Below are 19330 nucleotides of genomic sequence, written 5' to 3'. Positions count from 1 at the left end.
ACCTCGGAAGGCAGTTTTTACCTTTTTATACACAAATGTGCAATTGCATCATACTCCTAAGTGTATGGTGTGTTTTTTTGCCAAATTGCTAGCCTAGCCCATCATTAGCTAATTATAATAATTAATAGCTAATCCCAATATGCATGCTTGGGTTCTTCCCTCTGGTTAATCAGCATGTCAACATGGAGAATAGGTGGAGCGGGGTGGGCCAACCCTTTCATTAGAGCCTTTGGAACTCAATTGAGTAATTACTGTACTTTCCTTTTTATAGCTTTGCTGCTTCCCAACACATTATTGCATGCTATTTCTTTAGGTACAGTGGTACCTCAGGTTACAGACGCTTCAGGTTACAGACGCTTCAGGTTACAGATTCCGCTAACCTAGAAATAGTACCTCAGGTTAAGAACTTTGCTTCAGGATGAGAACAGAAATCGCGCTCTGGCGGCGCAGCGGCAGCAGGAGGCCCCATTAGCTAAAGTGGTACCTCAGGTTAAGAACAGTTTCAGGTTAAGAACGGACCTCCAGAACGAATTAAGTTCTTAACCCAAGGTACCACTATATCCTCGTTTTATCCCTGCATTACCTTGCCTCTTTATTCCTTCTACCTTTTGCACACATCTTGCTGGAATTGCAGCGTTAACTTTCAGGTTAACGCTGATTCTGCAGGTTTTATTCCAGTGTAGACAAAAACGAAGAACTTCTTCACACGGTGTGTGGTTAAACTGAGGAGCTTGCTCCCACAAGAGACAGGGAGAGCCAACAACTTGTATACCTTTAAAAGAGAACTGGACAGATTCACTCAGGAGAAGGCTGTCAATGCCTACTAACCCCGATGGCTATGTTTGACCTTCACGGTTCGAGGAAATATATCTCTGAACACCAGTTGCTGGAAACTACGGGAGTGGAGAGTGCTGTCATGCTTTAGTCCTGCCTGAGAGCTTCCCATATGCATCTGGTTGACCAATGGGAGAACAGAGTCCTGGACTAGCTGGACTAAAGCACAGCTCCCTGACCCTTTACACCAGGGAGAGATTTTGGACCACAGAGATTCAGGGGGGCAAATCAGATTCTGAAAACCACAGAAGTTCATAACTAGTAGCTGGTGGCTCCTGTTTATAACTGTGCTGAGCTGTCATATAGCTTATAGGCTCCCTTCCCCATCTCTTCTCTTAGGGCTGACTTACGTCTGGGTTTTCCAGGAATCGGGCTTTCTGGGGGGACTTTTCCAAAAAAAGCCCAGCTTTGGGGAATATGGCAACCTTAGCTCCACTGCTATTTAGTTTAGAAAGGGAGGAAAGACCATATCTCACAGAGAGATTGATCTAATCTATCAGATCCTTTTTTGCAGAAGAAAACATACTCATAATAAAAAGATACAAAAAAACCCAACAAAACAAGCATAAAGAGATTTTTAATGCACGCAAGCATAAAAATGGCAACAAATGGCAGCAGTCATAAGGAAAACAACCACATTGTGGGAAAGTTTGCAGAAAAGCTAACATGGCTTTTGATTCTGACCAACGGGGCATAGGCCTTTTGAAAGGGGGTGTAAAATTATGCACTTGTAGTAGCAGCATTGAATAATTTCCCCCCTATTGCCATTATGTCTAGAAGCAGCTGTCATTTGGTGAATGGGGTTTAAGCTCTGCTTTAAAAGCATACCGGTTTTTGCATTAATGCAATGTGATACAATGCTATATGGTTACACCGGGAGGGAATCCAGTTTATTCAGTTTATTTTTCCTTGTTAATATCAGAGGATTATTTGATTCGTTGCTTTAAAAATTCAGCAGTTTTGGTAAAACAAAGATCATCAGGAAGGTGGTAGCATTTTTATTTGGCTATCTATATAAGAATTACCTATGAGAGGAACCTTAACGTTTTGTGATCCATCAGCTATTTGACTCCCCCCTTTTTTTAAAATGGCAGGTAAGTGCCCTGCCTGGAGCAGAGGTCACAGTATATTTTGGATGCAGTTCAAGTGCTTGCTTGAAAAGTAATTTTTTAAAAACCATCATCTTAATTCTGTGATTCTATGCTTAATTCTGGATTGAAAATAATTATGCTGTTAATGAATGGTGGCAGGTGAGTCTATGATAGTGCACTTAGCGTATACTGGCTAATTTTCCTCCCGGCTTTCAAAGGGCAGATGAAGTTGTTGTTTTTTATCCCACTAATTACTTAAAGCTTGTCATGACGGCTGACTAGCTAAATCTCCTTTTCAATTAAAATAATGTTAGATACATTGCATCACGCATACCCTTTGCCAAACCCAGAAACATAAATCATCTTTTGAGACCACAGAGGCAAGCTTTTGTTAACCTGTTAGTCATTCTCCATCAACCGCGGCCATCACATTGAAGAAAGACATGAGCACCTTTTTGTATTGCTTCTGACCGCGCCAATGAAGGTTCTGCTCCATCTGACTAATACGGGTTCACAAGGGCAAGAGATGACACTGGAGTCAATGCCATAACTTTCATAATCTTGGAGCTAGTGCCAGTCCTATCCAGTATCTATACTGGTGCTCGCCAGATCAATGATCTGCAGCAGAGGTTTACAACCTTTTTGAGCCCATGGCTTACTTAGCCAACCACATTCTTTCTGTGGCACCCCTGTGGGGCTCAGGAGCCCAGTTATGTCACCCCTTGCCTTCAGAGCCGGCAGCCCCTCACCCCTTTTTGAACACCCTCCCTTCAGCCTCCTCCCCTCTCCCCTCTCCTTGGGAGTCTTCCAGGCAGCTACCACTACCACCCCACCCCAAAGAGGGGTACCTCCTCACAGTGCCCCACGGGGACTTGGGAAGAGAAGAAGAGTTTGAATTTGATATCCTGCTTTATCACTACCCAAAGGAGTCTCAAAGCAGCTAACAATCTCCTTTTCCCTTCCTCCCCCACAACAAACACTCTGTGAGGTGAGTGAGCCTGAGAGACTTCAGAGAAGTGTGACTAGCTCAAGGTCACCCAGCAGCTGCATGTGGAGGAGCGGGGAATCGAAGCCGGTTCACCAGATTACAAGTCTACTGCACTTAACCACTATACCACACTGGCTGGATGCCCTCAGCCATAACCGCCTGAGACTGGCCAAAGGTGAACATGAGGACAGCACCTTACTCACCTTGGGAGGTAGCAGTGGGTGTTGCCAGGCCTGCATGGCAGAATGGCTCCCCTTTGGTGCTGGGCATGCAGCTCCCAGGCAGGCATTTCACACAGCAAGCACAAGAAAGGCCAGGGCAGTGCCTGCCTGCCTGCCTGCCTGCCTAGCCTCCCACTTTCAGTCCATTCCCAACAGCGAGGGCTGGCTGGCTGGCAGCTGGGTTCCCTCACCCACTTGCTTGCCTACTCCGAGGCCGCCTCAGGTCCTGGCAACCAGCACCCTCTGGCCAGCACCAGAGGCACAATTCACCTGGGGCTGTTGCAACAAACAACGACACAAGCCTTTGGGAGGCAGAGACGCAAGAGGGCATCAGAGGAGGGAGGGACGGGAAGAGGGACAGAGGCCAGTGTTGCCCATGGAAACCCTAACCATTCAAAGCACCCCAAGGTGCCACAGCACACTGGTTGAAAACCTCTGTTCTACAGTCGCAGCAAGCAGTGTAACTATCCAATGGTTTGACTTCACTCCCAAAGGCGCACTCCTCCATTGTCTCCCAAGACAGACGTATGCTAAAATCTATTGTTCCTGAAGGATTTTTTGGTCCTATGGCAAATCTGGATAGCCTCATCCTTTTGCATTTTATTTAACAGTGAAGATGACACATGTACCATCCCTTCATGTAGGAAAGTGGACAGACTTGTGAGGTAGGACAGCGAAGGGTTGGGAATCCTCAGCACCTGGATAGCTCAGTTGGCTGCTCCTAGAGGCTAATCTTCCCTCGGTAGAATTATGGACCTGGCGTAGGGCACTTAATTATTGATTTCGCCTAAACTCAAATCCCCCCAGTTTAATATCCCTAATGCTGCAAGATTGCCTGGACTAAAATTGTCTATCAAAAACTTCACTCTTGTGGTTTATCACCACAACAGCTACACACTTTGGGTTTTAGTAAAGCAAACAGTCTAATTTGTCAGCGCCTAAATGGTATCGAGTGTCAGAACAACTTGGCCACAATAAGGAAATTTTGCCCATGATATGACTATTTTCCACCTTCCCATTTCAACTCTCTGGCACCCTATCTGCATAGATATCTAGCAATTCTAAAATATAGACGTGTTTTTACTCTCGCAAGATTGAATGTATCACCCTTGGCTGTACTGGAGGGATGATTCCAACAGATTCCACATGATAAATGCTTATGTCCCTGTGGAGATGGCAGTACCGAATTGGTGGCGCATGCCCTTCTGGCTTGCACTCTTTATAAAGACTTGAGGAATGAGGTTATCCTTCTTTTATTGCCCAACCACTGCCACAGTGTCCTTTCTCTTGGCAGATCAGGATGAGCAGATGACAGCAAAGTCTGCAAGGTTTTCAGCTGGGGCAGTCAGAATAAGATCTAGTATTTGACTATTGATTCAAAACCCAAAAATGTATTTTATATAATTGAGTTTTTATTTCTATTCTTTGTACATTGTATTGTTGCTTTATTGCCATGGCTGATGGCTGACGCAAATAAAGATTCATTCATTCATTCATTCATTCAGCTCAGTTGGTTAGTGTGGTGCTGATAACACCAAGGCTGCAGGTTCGATCCCCACATGAAACAACTGCATATTCTGGCATCGCAGGGGGTTGGACTAGATGATCCTCAGGGTCCCTTCCAACTCTGTGATTCTATGCAGGGAAATACCATAAAGGGGGATGGATTTTCTAATTGTGTGTGATGCCCTTATGCTGCCATATAACTTTGGCAGCCTGTTGGGCAGAACACAGAAGCAAGTCAGCAGTTTCCAGCACGCCTCTTAAGGGTGTGCATCACCTGTGTGAATCCTGAATGACACAGCCAAGCAGAGCAGACTTTCACGTTCCCAAGTCGCATCACCCCATTAACAAGGCATGCTGAGGCGGGTCAGGGAGTCCCCAGCCTTCCAAGCAGCTCTTTCACCCTGGTTTTTTCTCCAGAAAGTTTAATTCATAACCTCTTTCCCTGCTTTTCTATTCTGAGAAATGAAACTAAATTAACTGAGGAAATGCCCCGTGTTTGAGAGGGGAGGGCTTGGAGAGGAGAAGGGAGATGGAAGAGAAGGAGAAGGAAGAATGTGTGTGTTTTGTTTCGATGCTCTACTTTCTATTCACAGTTTTCCCAGTGGACTCAACACAGTGATTTGTGGGGAGAAATAAACAAAGTTGCTACTTATGTGGGTTATTGAGCAGGACATAAGAACACAGCAAGAGGCTGCTGGATCTGGTCAGGGGTCAACCTGATGCCTGCGAGGGTTGGGGAGGGGAGCAAATTTGGCCTTGCACAGGGCTCTGTAGTACCCAAGTCCTCCACTGCTACCCACTGAAATCACTTAAGAAGTACAAGATGCTAATGTATCTCAGGTGTGTTCACCCTCCCATATCCAAAATGGGGGGTGGGGACAAAATGGAGGAAGAAACAAACAGTCCAATAAGTACTGAGCATGCTCAGTGGGAATGCAATGCTCAGTGTTGAGGGGGGGATGACAACAAGGAAAACTGGGGTGGGTAGAAAGGGGATGGAACAGAGTTTGCTGCAGGGCCCCACTTATTCTCTAGTGCCCATCCTTATGTATCCTAAATCACACCACCCCTATATAAGAATGAGGTATCATGAGACTCGGGAACCTGAAAACCTGTGTAAGTGTGGTATATCTTTATGCCCACCCACTCTGGGAGACCCAAAAGAGCCCAATGAGAACTAAGCATGCCCAGTGGGCATGGAATGCCAACTGTATGTTGGGCAGGAGGAAACTGCACTGGTAATACAGTTGCCAATTTCCACTCCTCCCTATCTTCAACATTGGCCCCATCAAGATTTTCACCCCATTGAACTCCAGCCCTGGCTTGCTGTCCCTCAATTTATTACCCCCACTTCTGCTTTCATGGTTGCTGAGAGGTCCTGGCAGAAAACAAGAGACCTGGCCAGTTTGCTCCCTTTCAGTTCCGGCTCTTTCCTTTACCTTCTGCTTTTTATCCAGCCAAGCAACATTACTGCACCACCCTGATCCACACCCATTGCAACAATCGCTGGAACAATCTCTGGAATTTCTGTATTTGATGCTCTGCTAAGATCTGCCCTCCACCTGCCTGCTCCACATTCCCCAACCCCCTCCCCCCTTCACTGACTCATCCTTGCCCTCTAGGATCTTGGTTGATCTTGCTTCTCCCCCCCCCCTTTTGCCTCCAAATTCCTGGAGTGCGTTGTTCCTTTTCTTGAGCTTCTCTCTTCCAACTTCCATCTTGACCCCTTTCAATCGGACCTCTACCCTCTGTGCTCCACTGAAATGGCCCTTGTTAAAAATCACAGGTGATCTTTTCACCACCTAAGATCCCTCCTCTACTATTATCTTCCTAGAACTCCTTGACTTTTGCCTTTGTGCCAGGGATTGTGGAGAAATGAGTTCAGTTTGCATTTTGTATGTGAACCTGCCTCATTTGCTCTCCCCAAACCAATATGTGAGCTGAAACATGTCAATCCTTTGGAATTTGCACTTCTCTGAATTTTGCAATTTCCTGTAATACAATTTTGCAGTTTTCGCTAATACATGCCTTTGAATGATCACTTAAAACTTCATGTACTAGGCTTAAGTGATCATACAAAGGCATATATCAGCGGAAATTGCAAAATCAATACACATTAATTGGCTGGAGAAGTGTCTTGCAAAACGTGTAGAAGTGTGAATTTCAAAGGAATTTCAAAGGAAACTTTGCACAATTAGGTAGGCTTGCCCTTAAATGTGAACTGAACTGAATTTCTTCCCCATCCCTAGCGCTGGCTAGACCTGGGAGAAGAGCAGGGCAGCTGCTGCCTTCGCTCTGGGAAGCTACTTTTTGCTTGTTTGCACTAAGCCATGGTTTCACTTTGTGTTGTGTATGAACTGGGCCATTGCATTCTACGAGGAAAGGAAGAACATCCCTTCAGGTGCATGGGGATTAACAGGATTTGAATCTTAATGAAATATAATAGGCCAACCATATTCTTTGTCATAATAAGCATCGCCTTGCCTAGATTGAACGAATGAAACTAGCCTAACAACTTGGGCAACAGAACCACTGAACCAGGGTGAAATCGTTGTTGGCATCCATCTGTCCTGAGAGACAATGGAGTGTGCCTCCAGGGGTGAAGTCAAACCACGGTGTTAGCAGTGAGAGCCAGTGTGGTGTGAGAGCCAGTGTGGTGTAGTGGTTAAGAGCAGTAGACTCATAATCTGGTGAACCGGGTTCGCGTCTCCGCTCCTCCACATGCAGCTGCTGGGTGACCTTGGGCCAGTCACACTTCACTGAAGTCTCTCAGCCCCACACACCTCACAGAGTGTTTGTTGTGGGGGAGGAAGGGAAAGGAGACTGTTAGCCACTTTGAGACTCCTTCAGGTAGTGATAAAGAGGGATATCAAATCCAAACTCTTCTTCTTCTTCTTAGCAGAACCAAAGTGACCTCCCCCGGGCGCAAGCCTGGGCAGTGTGTATGGAAGTCCTGGGCTGCCCAGACAAGACTCTCATCTTGGCCTCACTGATGTGGTCCAAAGGAAAGCAGAGCAATATGTTTGGCACCAGCTGGGCTGCAGGAGTTGCTGGAAGCAGGCATGCAAGGCGCCCTCCAACCATCTTAGGGACACAACTCCAGACTTGTGTAGGGTTTACTCCTTCCAAAAATATTCTGCAAGGCAGCAGAGGTTTAGGATGAGAGTTTCCCTCCTCCTAGATGAACTGCCTACCTAGGCTGACAAGCCCCATCTGAGCCTCTGGGTGAAATACGTTTTTGGTAAAAAGTGAATTCTTTTAAATGGTTGTTTTCTGCGTCCCCAGTAGATGGCACCCTGTCCTTCTTAAAACTAGTTTGAAATGTGTTGTTTGATTGTGGTACTGTGTCCCATAGACCTGTGGTCTTTACACTTGTTTATTTTTCTTGCTCGCTTCCTTTTGTCTCTGTATTTGTTTTAAAAACTCATTTATTTACTTAGCGTTCTTCAACAGGGATCCTCCTTTAATTTTGCTTCCATTCCTTCTGTAATCAGATACCCAACATGGTGCCTTCCGGATGTTGATAGAATCGCAGAGCTGGAAGGGATCCTGAGGGACATCTAGTCCACCCCCAATGCAATGCAGGAATCTCATCAGCTAAAGCACCCACAGCTTCCATCATCCTTAACTATCCCAGGAACTTCCATTTTCCCTGTCTGGGATTTCAGTAATAGCTGGAGGGCCCCATGTTACTAAATCTTGAGGAAGTCTTGTCTTTTCAAACCTTTGTACCAACAATGTCAATAACATTTCTTTTTCTATTTTAATTTACATTTTTATTAGTTTTTACATATATTTTCCAAACAGAACATATCGTCTCATCTCATCTTATAGAACATTTTGGCTATTTTAGCCTGAAACTTCCATCAGCCACGTCTAATGATTTTCAAACCTCATCTCTTAATCTTACATTTGATCCTAACTAATAATGCATAGCTTAAAATCCATTCTCACAAATCTTTTCTGCAATATTTTATATGGTTCTCCTTACAAAACTTCTTGTAGTCCTATAAGCGTAGTCAGTTGTTAATAACATTTCTTGCCCTTTTTGTGTGTTTTCGAATGGAGACAAGTTGCCACAGTATTACTGTATGTTCTGAGTACGGTTATTGCTTTTGGGTTGAATTGAGAAAATCACATAGAACTATGAAGTATGGTAGTCAGGAACATAGGAAAGCTATTGTATACTGAGTCAGGCTGTTGGTATTGAGCTCAGTGCTGTCTACAGAGCTTGCCAACAGTTCTCCAGGTTCTCAGGCAGAAGTCCTTTTGAATCCTAGCTGTAGATGACAGGAAACGAACCCGGACCTTTTTGCCAGCCAAAAACCTGCTGTTTCATACTAGTGGATTTGAATATATGTACAGGCAGGACTTGATATGCACTGCACATAGATTGGAAATCTGAAGTGTGCGGCTGTTCCTAAAGTGGAGCCAGTTGAGATAAAACATGTGATTGACTTGCACGCAAAAATACCCCCCTCCACCCAAATAACCAAAAGTCCTGGAAGATTCAAGGTACAAGATTTCCTAAAGCATCCTCTGGTCTGATTTAATGGCTCAGGACCACAATACCTCACAGATCGCCTCTTTCCATATGAACCTCCCCAGACCCCAAGACCATCTTCTGAGGCCCTTCTTCATGTGCCTCCTCCTTGAGAGGTTTGGAGGGTGGCAACACGAGAACGGGGCATTCTCTGCAATGGCTCCCTGTCTGTGGAATGCTCTCCCCAGGGAATTTCACCTGGCGCCTTCATTACACACCTTTAGGCACCAGGCAAAAACTTTCATTCTTAACCAGGTCTTTGGTTGATCTGTTTGACATATACCCTTTAAAAATGTGGCTGTTTTCTGGGGTGTGTATGTTATTGGGTTGTTGTTTTTATTCTGATTATATACGTTGTGATCTTTTCCATTTTACCTATTGCATGGCTCAACGACCTGGCTGGGAACAACAGGAGAGGAGGATGCAAGGACAGGGTGGGCATTACTTGGCATGGGAGGTGGGCACACCTGCTATATTCCTCTTGGAACAATGCCATCCACACCAAGCCACAACCCACCCAATGAAACCACCTTTGATGGAACCTGGAATGACTTGCAAGATAACCCACTGTGCAAGCTGAAGCAGAGTTTTTATTGAATCACTCAGCTAGAGAGAAATTTCAAATGCATCTTTGCTTCTGTAACATTTCATGCTTAAGAGAGGAAAGCGGAGATTAGAGAAAAAGTAAACCTAGTAATTGCGCACATTTGCAGAACGAATCGTTGAAGCTTTTCTCTTATATCTTCTCTTCAACCTCCTTAACTTGGGATGAAACCACTTTGCCATCCACGACCTCTTCGACGATGGTTTTGATCTTCCTGGTTTTGTTTGGATCTAAGTAAAACAAAACAGAAGTTTCACGAACCGTTTCACTTTCACATGACCCGTTTCACGTTTGCCCAGCGTTCAGTTTAGCTCGGGATACTTTAAATGAAAGTGCTTGCTCTGGCAGAGTCAGTAAATGAATCCAAGAGGCAAAACATAGGTTATTGTATGTTAGTGTTTTGTTGGAAGCCGCCCAGAGTGGCTGGGGAAACCCAGCCAGATGGGCGGGGTATAAATAAATTATTATTATTATTATTATTATTAGCTAGTTCCTGAACACACTGATACCCCCACACTTTTTATCCCCCATCTTGACAAGCAAAAGCAATGATCACAGTTAAGGGATTTGCTCCAGCCAGGCCAAAAACCCACAAGAAGGGCATGAAGCAAGGCTGATGAGGGCCAGGCAGCCATAGTTGCCCCCTGGGGCTTGTGGTTTCCTGCTTCTGCTATATATAGGAAACCCATATTCCAGGTGTGGGCCTTTCATAGCTCCAAACAGATCCACAAATGGGAAGTAACGCTCTCAGTAAGCTCGGGAGACAACCCCCAGGCTTGTAGAAGTATAAAACAACCAGTTTATCTTATTTATTTATTGCACACAGTCCCAGACTCCTTCTGGAGAAAAGGCGATTCATAAATGAAATAAATAATGATTTTATATGGGGCTGGGTAGAACTCTAGGAGAGAACATCCTACACATGCCCAGTAAAGACTGAGCAGATTTAGTGGCAACAGTCTGCTGAGGTGACTAAATGCTGAGGAGAAAATGGAAAAGCTGGGGGTGAGAAAGGGGAATGGAATGGAGTATCCTAGGAAAGGGCATGGCATGGCTGGCTGGCTGGAATCCCGAACTCAAGTGCATTGTTATGTATTTTTGGCAGGCCCAAGGTGTGCAACTGCAATCCTAATCTTTGCTCACCGCGAGAGGAATCCACCGACTTGACACTTGCCACGGAAGCACTTTCAAATGACCTGTGGAGAGATGGTAGAAATATCAGGCCCCATCCTTTTGTCAGAATTGGGCACAGTAAAGACAGAGGAAGCTCAGGGTGCACCCACACTATACATTGAAAGCACAATTTGAGGCGCATTCTTCCTCTCAAATAATTTTGGGTTCTGTAGTTTACCCCTCACAGGGTTACAGTTCCCAGAAACCCTTAAAAACCACAACTCCCATAATTCCTAGAGGGAGGAAAATGTGCTTCCAATGTGCTTTATGTAGGTACATTGTATGCTCAGTCTCAGTGTGAGAGAACCTACTCCGCAGTGAGAGAGGTAAATTTGGTGGCCTGCCTACCCAGCTTCTCCATCTAGCAGTCGGCGGTAAGTCTCAATCTCCATCTCGAGACGGGTCTTGATATCCAGGAGATGCTGATATTCCACATTTTGCCGCTCCATGTCTGCTCGGACCTGGAAAAGCTGGGATTCCAGGTTTCCAATTTGAAGCTGCATTTGGGCCAGCTGGGCACAGTAGCCTGCTTCAGTTTCTCCTAGAGTGTCTTCAAGAGATTTTTTCTGTATTGAAAGAAAGAGAGGTGCGTTAGCCCAACACACAGAAATGAAGTGGGAGAAGTAGGTTGTATAACCTTTTTGTAAGATAGTGGCACCCATATGACTCTTGAATGAAAGACAGAGCAACCCACAGGCCCAATAGCACATGGCTCACAAACCTATGTAACTGTGGCCCAGTTGCCTCCTTTGAAGAGGAAAAAGCCAGGTCTAGGAAGGGAGATCAAGAGGGGAGACAAACAGCTGGAAGGAAACGGACCCGAACCCCCTTCCCTGCCTGTTGCTCTCTTCTGAAAAGGCCCACCTCCAAATGCACATGTCTGGAACCCCGCAGAAAGGAAAACATCTTGAAAATTTGCATGTAATGTGCTGTTTGGCTCTCAGATAGAGATGGACCACTCTGTCTTCTCTCTCTTCCTTATTTTTCAGATCTTCAGCTCAGTTTGCTACGTTCCCACACTGCCTGGCAATTTTGTTTTTCACCTCAAAAAAGCCCTTGTGAAAATTTGTTGGCATTTTGCATGTACTTCCCCCACCCCAATTTATACATTTTTTTTGCATGCAATTTGCACATCGTTTCCACAAATATATGCACTTTAATATGCATGTCCTGCAAGAGATACATTTTGTGCACACAGTTGTGAATATTCGCTTATCTTCTCAGGGAATGCATGTTAGGCAGGTTCGTGTTAATAGGCAAACCGAACCAAATTTCCCCCATGACTTCCCTCAGGTAGCTTGAAAAATGGTAGGATTTCTAGCTGTTTATTTTGGTACCTGTCAGATCTTCACTGGCTCATAGTGAGATATCATTCAGTCATGGTCACTCTGCCTGTGTCTAAGCAACTCTTGCTCCTCTCTTGTCATGTGCCCTGTGCCCAGGTTTTTGTCGCGACTTCCTACTTCCCTTTGTTTTTAATTTAAATTTCCTGATTTATACCCTCCTTCTGGTTCAAATCAGCCCCTCCTCACAGATGGCCTATGTTCAAGTCCCAATACAGCGGTACCTTGGGTTAAGTACTTAATTCGTTCCGGAGGTCCGTTCTTAACCTGAAACTGTTCTTAACCTGAAGCACCACTTTAGCTAATGGGGCCTCCTGCTGCTGCTGCGCCGCCAGAGCACGATTTCTGTTCTCATCCTGAAGCAAAGTTCTTAACCCAAGGTACTATTTCTGGGTTAGCGGAGTCTGAAACGTGAAGCGTATGTAACCTGAGGTACCACAGTATTCCTCAACCAGGTGCTCTCCAGAGGACACCAGATTGGAGAAGGCTGATCTAAATTTCAACTGGGGCAGAGGTGAGAACTATTGCCGTAATCTTCACATTAATGCTCTAAGCTAGGCCAGTATCATCATTTCCCCACTCTGCCCCATGGACAGCTTCTGCAGCTACCAACCCCCTTTTCAGCTTGCTAAACCACAGAATCCCGCTCCCCATTGAGACTGGGGCCTGGGTGGATAAAATACTAATCCACCATGCTGTCAGGCTTGAGCCAACACCTCACTTGATGTTTTCCTGCTGGGCCTGGCTTCTGTCGCTGCCAGTGTGAGTCAACTTACCACAAGTTTACTGAATTCACCCATATTTGCAGCCTCTGCCTCCTCTCTCTGCCGTGCCCCATTGTGCTGATTTAAAGGTCACGTCCGCAAAAGGTAAACATAAGAGACATTAAAGGCCCCAGTGGGTGGATTCCCATACCATAGCGAGTTGCGATTGCAGCTCGATCTCCAGGCTTTGCAACGTACGTCTCAGGTCTGTGATTTCGCTCTTCCCCGACTGGAGCTGCTCGGTGTTTGTAGAGATCTCTCTCTTCAGCTCTCCGCTCTGAAACATCAAATGCCGGAATGAGGGGAGAAGGGCAGAAAGGGCGTAGCTCATCTTGGAGCACTAGTTTTTGCCATTTGACCTGAGCAAATGGTTTTGTTCCCAAGACGGTCACCTTTTCGTTGAACCAGGCTTCAGCTTCTTTCCGGTGCTGTTCAGCCACTGCCTCATACTGGGCTCTCATGTCATTCAGGAGTTTGGTCAAGTCAATCCCTGGAGCAGCATCCATCTCCACACTGACTTGCCCCCCAACACTGCCCTGGAGTCCTTGGAGCTCCTGCGAAGACCAAATAGAAACAAGCAGTCTTTATTTTATTCATTTGTTCAGCTTAAAAGGTAAAGGGACCCCTGACCATTAGGTCCAGTCGTGGCCAACTCTGGGGTTGCGGTGCTCATCTCGCTTTATTGGCCGAGGGAGCTGGCGTACAGCTTCCGGGTCATGTGGCCAGCATGACTAAGCCGCTTTTGGCAAATCAGAGCAGCGCACGGAAACGCTGTTTACCTTCACGCCGGAGCGGTACCTATTTATCTACTTGCACTTTATTTATTTATTATTTATTTTATTATTTATTTATTTAGCTACTTGTTAAACTTACTAGACTTTTTTTAAAAAAACAGTTCACTAGCCCTTTTCTTAAAACAAACACAAAAGTAGCTCAGAGCGATTTACAGCAACAAATAAATAAAACATGCATCAAAACCAGCATAAAAATGAAACAGGAGAGGGAGCTAAAACTCATTATTTCCAAAGGCAGGACTAATCCATCTGACCCAGTGAAGGAGGCCGCAGATAATCAAAAGCCAAGGGCATGGCAGAAATGAAAAGATTCTGCCTGGCACCCAAAGGTAAGTAGTGATGGCACCAGGTGAGCCTCCCTCTGGAGAGCATTCCATAAGTGGGGAGCCACTACGGAAAAGGTCCGTTCTTGTGTTGCCACCTTCTGGACCTCCCATGCAGGAGACTCACCGAGAAGAAAATTGTTTGTGCCTGCTCAGATTCTAGAATAATACATCATTCAGGGCAGTGGTTCCTAAACTCCCCCTGCCCGGACCACTTTTAAATGGTTGAGGGTTTTGGAGAACCAATTCATGATCTTTTTGCCTGCCATAGCAGTTAGAATGACTTGTCCTTGATTCTGTATAATTTTTAAACTGAACATTTGAATGAACATATATATTACAATAAAAGCAGCAATAAAAATATAATTAGAAATCAATGTGAGCATTTGATGCAATGGATGTGCCTCTCACTCTGCCAAACCTCTCCACTCCTTTTAGGTACCCTCTTCTGGTCACTTCCCATCCATCCTGCCTCTTAGAACAACAGAGCAGCCACTGAGCTTGCCATTCACAGTGGCTGCTACTGCCATTCACCCAAGACATGTTGAGGAACACCTCAACTGCTCGTAGTCCATGGACCACAGTTTGGGAATCCCTCATTTGGGGTTTAAGAAGCTTTCTGATAGGAAGAAGCACTTCACATTCCTTGTGGCATCCAAGTATACCAGAGTTTGACTGTATTTGCCCCAACACACACATATTTGGCAATGGATCTAACCCTTAGCCCTAAAACTGCCTCTATGGGCAGATCCACAATATACATTTGAAGCATATCCAACACACATTTAAAACATATGGCTCCCCCTATAATAATAATTTGTTATTTATACTCCACCCATCTGGCTGGGTTTCCCCAGCCACTCTGGGCGGCTTCCAACAGAATATTAAAATACAATAGTCTATTAAACATTAAAAGCTTCCCTAAAGAGGGCTGCCTTCAGATGTCTTCTAAAAGTCTGGTAGTTGTTTTTCTCTTTGACATCTGGTGGGAGAGCATTCCACAGGGAGGGCACCACTACCGAGAAGGCCCTCTGCCTGGTTCCCTGTAACTTGGCTTCTCGCAGCGACGGAACCACCAGAAGGCCCTCGGAGCTGGACCTCAGTGTCCGGGCAGAATGATGGGGGTGGAGACGCTCCTTCAGGTATACTGGACCAAGACCATTTAGGGATTTAAAGATCAGCACCAACACTTTGAATTGTGCTCGGAAACGTACTGGGAGCCAGTGTAGGTCTTTCAAAACCAGCGTTATGTGGTCTCGGCGGCCACTCCCAGTCACCAGTCTAGCTGCTGCATTCTGGATTAGTTGTAGTTTCCGGGTCACCTTCAAAGGTAGCCCTACATAGAGCGCATTGCAGTAGTCCAGGCGAGAGATAACTAGAGCATGCACCACTCTGGAGAGACAGTCCGCGGGCAGGTAGGGTCTCAGCCTGTGTATCAGATGGAGCTGGTAGACAGCTGCCCTGGGAACTGTAGTTCCCCTCTCACAGAGCTACCCTTTCCAGCACCCTCAATGAACTATAGAAGTCTTTGTGGTTAGACCTATGTACATTGAAAATGCTTTAAATTTATGGTGAGGATCTGCCCTAAAGCAAGGGTTGGAGAACAAGATCCAGCAAGCAGACCTGACTCTGGCTTCCCCTTGAAAAACGAAAACAAACAAACAAACTGAAATAATGTAAGTACAACATGGCCTACCTCCTCATGGTTCTTCTTGAGGTATGCCAGCTCCTCGTTCAGAGTCTCTATCTGCATCTCCAAGTCAGCCCTGGTCAAAGTCAGTTCATCCAGGACTCTGCGGAGGCCATTAATGTCGGCCTCGACACTCTGGCGAAGTGCCACTTCATTCTCGAATCTAAGAAGAAATTAGACACAGAGCTCTTTCTGTTAAACAAACGGCATCGTATCAAATGACTTGATGTAGCTGGATCTATGTGATTTGCACCTGACCTTACTACTATTTACAAATGCAAAAGAGTAGGTACAGATCACGTAGCTAAAGAAGATGATAGATTTGGAGCGGGGCGGTGAATATTTCACAAGGAATGGGTGTCTACTTACTTCAGCCTGAAATCATCAGCTGCCAGCCTTGCATTGTCAATTTGAAGAACAACCCGGGCATTTTCGATCGTTGCGTTGATGATCTGGGAAACAAGAAGAACGTTTCTAGAGAATGCAGCTCTGCCCAGATGATTACTTGTTCATTAGTACTGACGTTTCACTAGTAATTCTAAAATAAATACATGCAGATAAAACGGCACATGGAAATTAAAACATGCCTGCAAAACCACACAGCTAACTTAGGATGGCAGCCAACTAAGTTTCACTCATGGTAGACATACTGAAATTAAAGAACATGCCATAGGCCCCCTCTGCCCAAACATCTAAAGCATCATCATACCACTTCAAGCAGCTGTGGATTCCCCCAAAGAATCTTGGGAACTGTAGTTAGTTAAGGGTACGGAGAGAAGTTAGGAGACCTGTCTACCCATCATGGAGCTACAGTTCCCAGAATGCCTCAACAATCAATGCCTCTTCAGAGGGCATCACTGGCGGGGAGAGGGGGAAATTGCTCACCTTGTTCCTGAGATCTTCAATGATAGGGTAGTATCTACTGTAATCTCTACTGGTCCCTGGGCCACCAGCCCCAGGGCCATTTTTCTCGTACCATTCACGGATCTTGCGTTCCAGTTCAGTGTTGGCTTCTTCCAGCAAACGCACCCTGTCCAGGTAGGCAGCCAGGCGGTCGTTCAGGTTCTGCATGGTTTCCTTTTCAGTACCTGATAGAAGGCTGCTTTCTCCTCCTCCTCCTCCTCCTCCTCCAGACCCAAAGCCACCTCCAAAGCCAGATCCTAACCCTCCACCGTAGCCCCCTCCTAGCCCTCCACCATAGCCCCCTCCTAACCCTCCGCCATATCCACCACCTAGTCCTCCACCAAACCCACTGCCTCCTCCATATCCTCCTCCTCCTCCATATCCACCGCCGCTACTGCTACCAAAGTTGAGCAGAGATCCGCCGCCAAACCCCCCAAAGCTTCCTGCACTGCTGCTGCTAGACAGCCTAAGAGACCCTCCTCCGTATCCGCTCCGGGAGGAGAACTGGCGAGGCCCTGAGGATGCTCGGATGGAGAGGGCCATGGTGTACTAGAAGGACCTTGCTTGGCAGAACCTGCTGAAGGGCTGGCAGAGTAAAGCAGAACAGCCTTAATGTAGGATTGGGCTTTATATATGGAAACAAAGGGAGTGTTTGATTGCAGAAGTCCACACCTCCTTAGGCAACATACTTTCATCTCTTTGCCCATTTAATTATCTCCTGGCCAAGCTGGATGATGTGTGCAAACCCAAATTGTCTGCTGGTGTGGAAACGCAGCGCCCTCCAGGTATTTGCTCTGCTAACAGGGGCGGATTTGGGTGGAGTGGAGTCAAAACTCCGAAACAATCCATGTGGTGCAGCGCTGGCCGGAAATATCTTCTAACTTACTAAGCCTCCCTCCAGTTTCTAAAATCATTTACCTTCATTTCTTCAGCATACTTGAATATCTCTCTCCCTATCTATCTATCTATCTATCTATCTATCTATCATCTCTCTCTCTCATGGCTCTGGATAATAATAATAATAATAATAATAATAATAATAATAATAATAATGCCCCTCCCATCCTTCTTTTCAATGGAGCCCAGGGCAGCTAACACCAACATGTTAAAAGAATACAATTGAAAATAAAATAAAAGCATATTTAAAGCAATTAAAATCATCGGAAAACATTTTAAAATATAAATCCTTTTGGTTTTAAAATATTATTTTAAAAATATAAAAAGTTTTGGTTTAAAAATAAAAGCCCATTTAAATTGCATTGCCTGTATATCACTAGATATATGCAACACAGTACAAATATGATGAGTGGATGGATGGTGTAAATCAAATTCTCTGCTTGCACTCAAGAAACCAACCAATATGTACTGCAATTTGCTGGTACTGACAAATCACTATCTTTCTTTTCTTCCCTGTGTAAATGTGACTGTCTTAATAGACCCTTCCTTTCCCCCCAAGTACAACCCATGCAGCAATTGTGTTGTATTTTGAACGTAATGTTTCGTTTCCTTCCCATAAATAATAGGAATGGGGGAATCAGGATGGGTGGCGTAAGATGAGTGGATTTAATCCCCCGTAATGGTTGCAATGCAATTTCCCTGTCCCCAAGGTGCTATTTGCTACCAGTGGGTGTAATAGGGGAGATTTTCATTAGGCCTGCAATGGGGATGAGCATTAACTGCCTACAGGCTGTGATCTTGGTCCTGACCCCCCCTCCTCTACAGCCATTACTCAGATACAGGAAACTCAGTGATCGTGTCGGAGATGCCATCTTGAGTTTATCACTTTGCAATGGACCCAAGCCCTGCGGCTTATAGGTGTGGTGCATGTTTGTTTTTGACAGGGATTTCTTATGAATGGTATTGGAGCAAGAAGTCAAGAATCTAAAAGAATTATTTCTCTTTTCTTCTTCTTCTTTTTCATAGAATTGGCTAGTGACTCATACCTGTGAAACTGAGGAGTGTTTTTTTTGGCTCTTTTGCACGGATCAAGATCATCAAAGCGGGAAGGGTAGTTCCCCCCCCTCCAAAGGACGACTTTATATATTTGTATATTATCCTTTGTTGGGAAACAACAACAGAATCTTCCTGTTTTCGGAGGCCTACGTGTTTGCCAAAGGGGATGTGTGCTAGCTGACAGGCAAAGGATTACTTCATGTATCAAAAAGATAAAAAGGAGCTGGGAGGATAATAAGGAAGCAGTGGTATTGTTCGAGGCAGGTGTCAGGGGCAGCTGCCCTGGGTGCAACCCGGACAAGGCAACAGGGGCCTCACATCCCATCCAATTTTGTGTGGTTAGCCGCTATTAAAATGCTGTCAGTTTACCTGTTTGCTCGCTTATAGTGTTTCAATCCTATCTTAGCATGGAAAGAAATGCTCAACACAGCTGAAAATCAGCAGGTCAGGACCAACAAGTAGCATGCGTAATAAACAATAAGAAGACGAGGATTTGACAAATCGAAGTAGGAAAATGCTGTTGGCTCCCAATACGTTTCCGAGCACAATTAAAAGTGGTGGTGCTGATCTTTAAAGCCCTAAATGGCCTCGGTCCTGTAA

At 45.3% G+C, this 19330-nt stretch overlaps 1 protein-coding gene and 1 long non-coding RNA gene across 2 annotated transcripts in view; one reads left to right on the top strand and one right to left on the bottom strand.

Moving 5' to 3' along the window:
• Nucleotides 1–19330, top strand: part of LOC307200378 — a 557860-nt gene that overhangs the window by 219167 nt on the left and 319363 nt on the right. The gene's annotated exons all lie outside the window — the stretch shown is intronic.
• On the bottom strand, nt 9756–17532 carry LOC307200298 (keratin, type I cytoskeletal 12-like). The gene is made up of 8 exons (XM_079948806.1): nt 16760–17532; nt 16244–16326; nt 15881–16037; nt 13460–13621; nt 13219–13344; nt 11309–11526; nt 10931–10983; nt 9756–10017 (listed from the first exon to the last, which is right to left on the bottom strand). The coding sequence occupies exons 1-8, from the start codon at nt 17318–17320 to the stop codon at nt 9920–9922; spliced, it is 1458 nt and encodes a 485-aa protein (XP_079804932.1). The 5' UTR covers nt 17321–17532; the 3' UTR covers nt 9756–9919.

Source organism: Podarcis cretensis, assembly GCF_951804945.1.
Source record: "Podarcis cretensis genome assembly, chromosome: 13".
NCBI lineage: Eukaryota > Metazoa > Chordata > Lepidosauria > Squamata > Lacertidae > Podarcis > Podarcis cretensis.
The sequence above is the reverse complement of the archived record's forward strand: the minus strand, read 5'-3'. Positions and strand labels throughout refer to the sequence as shown.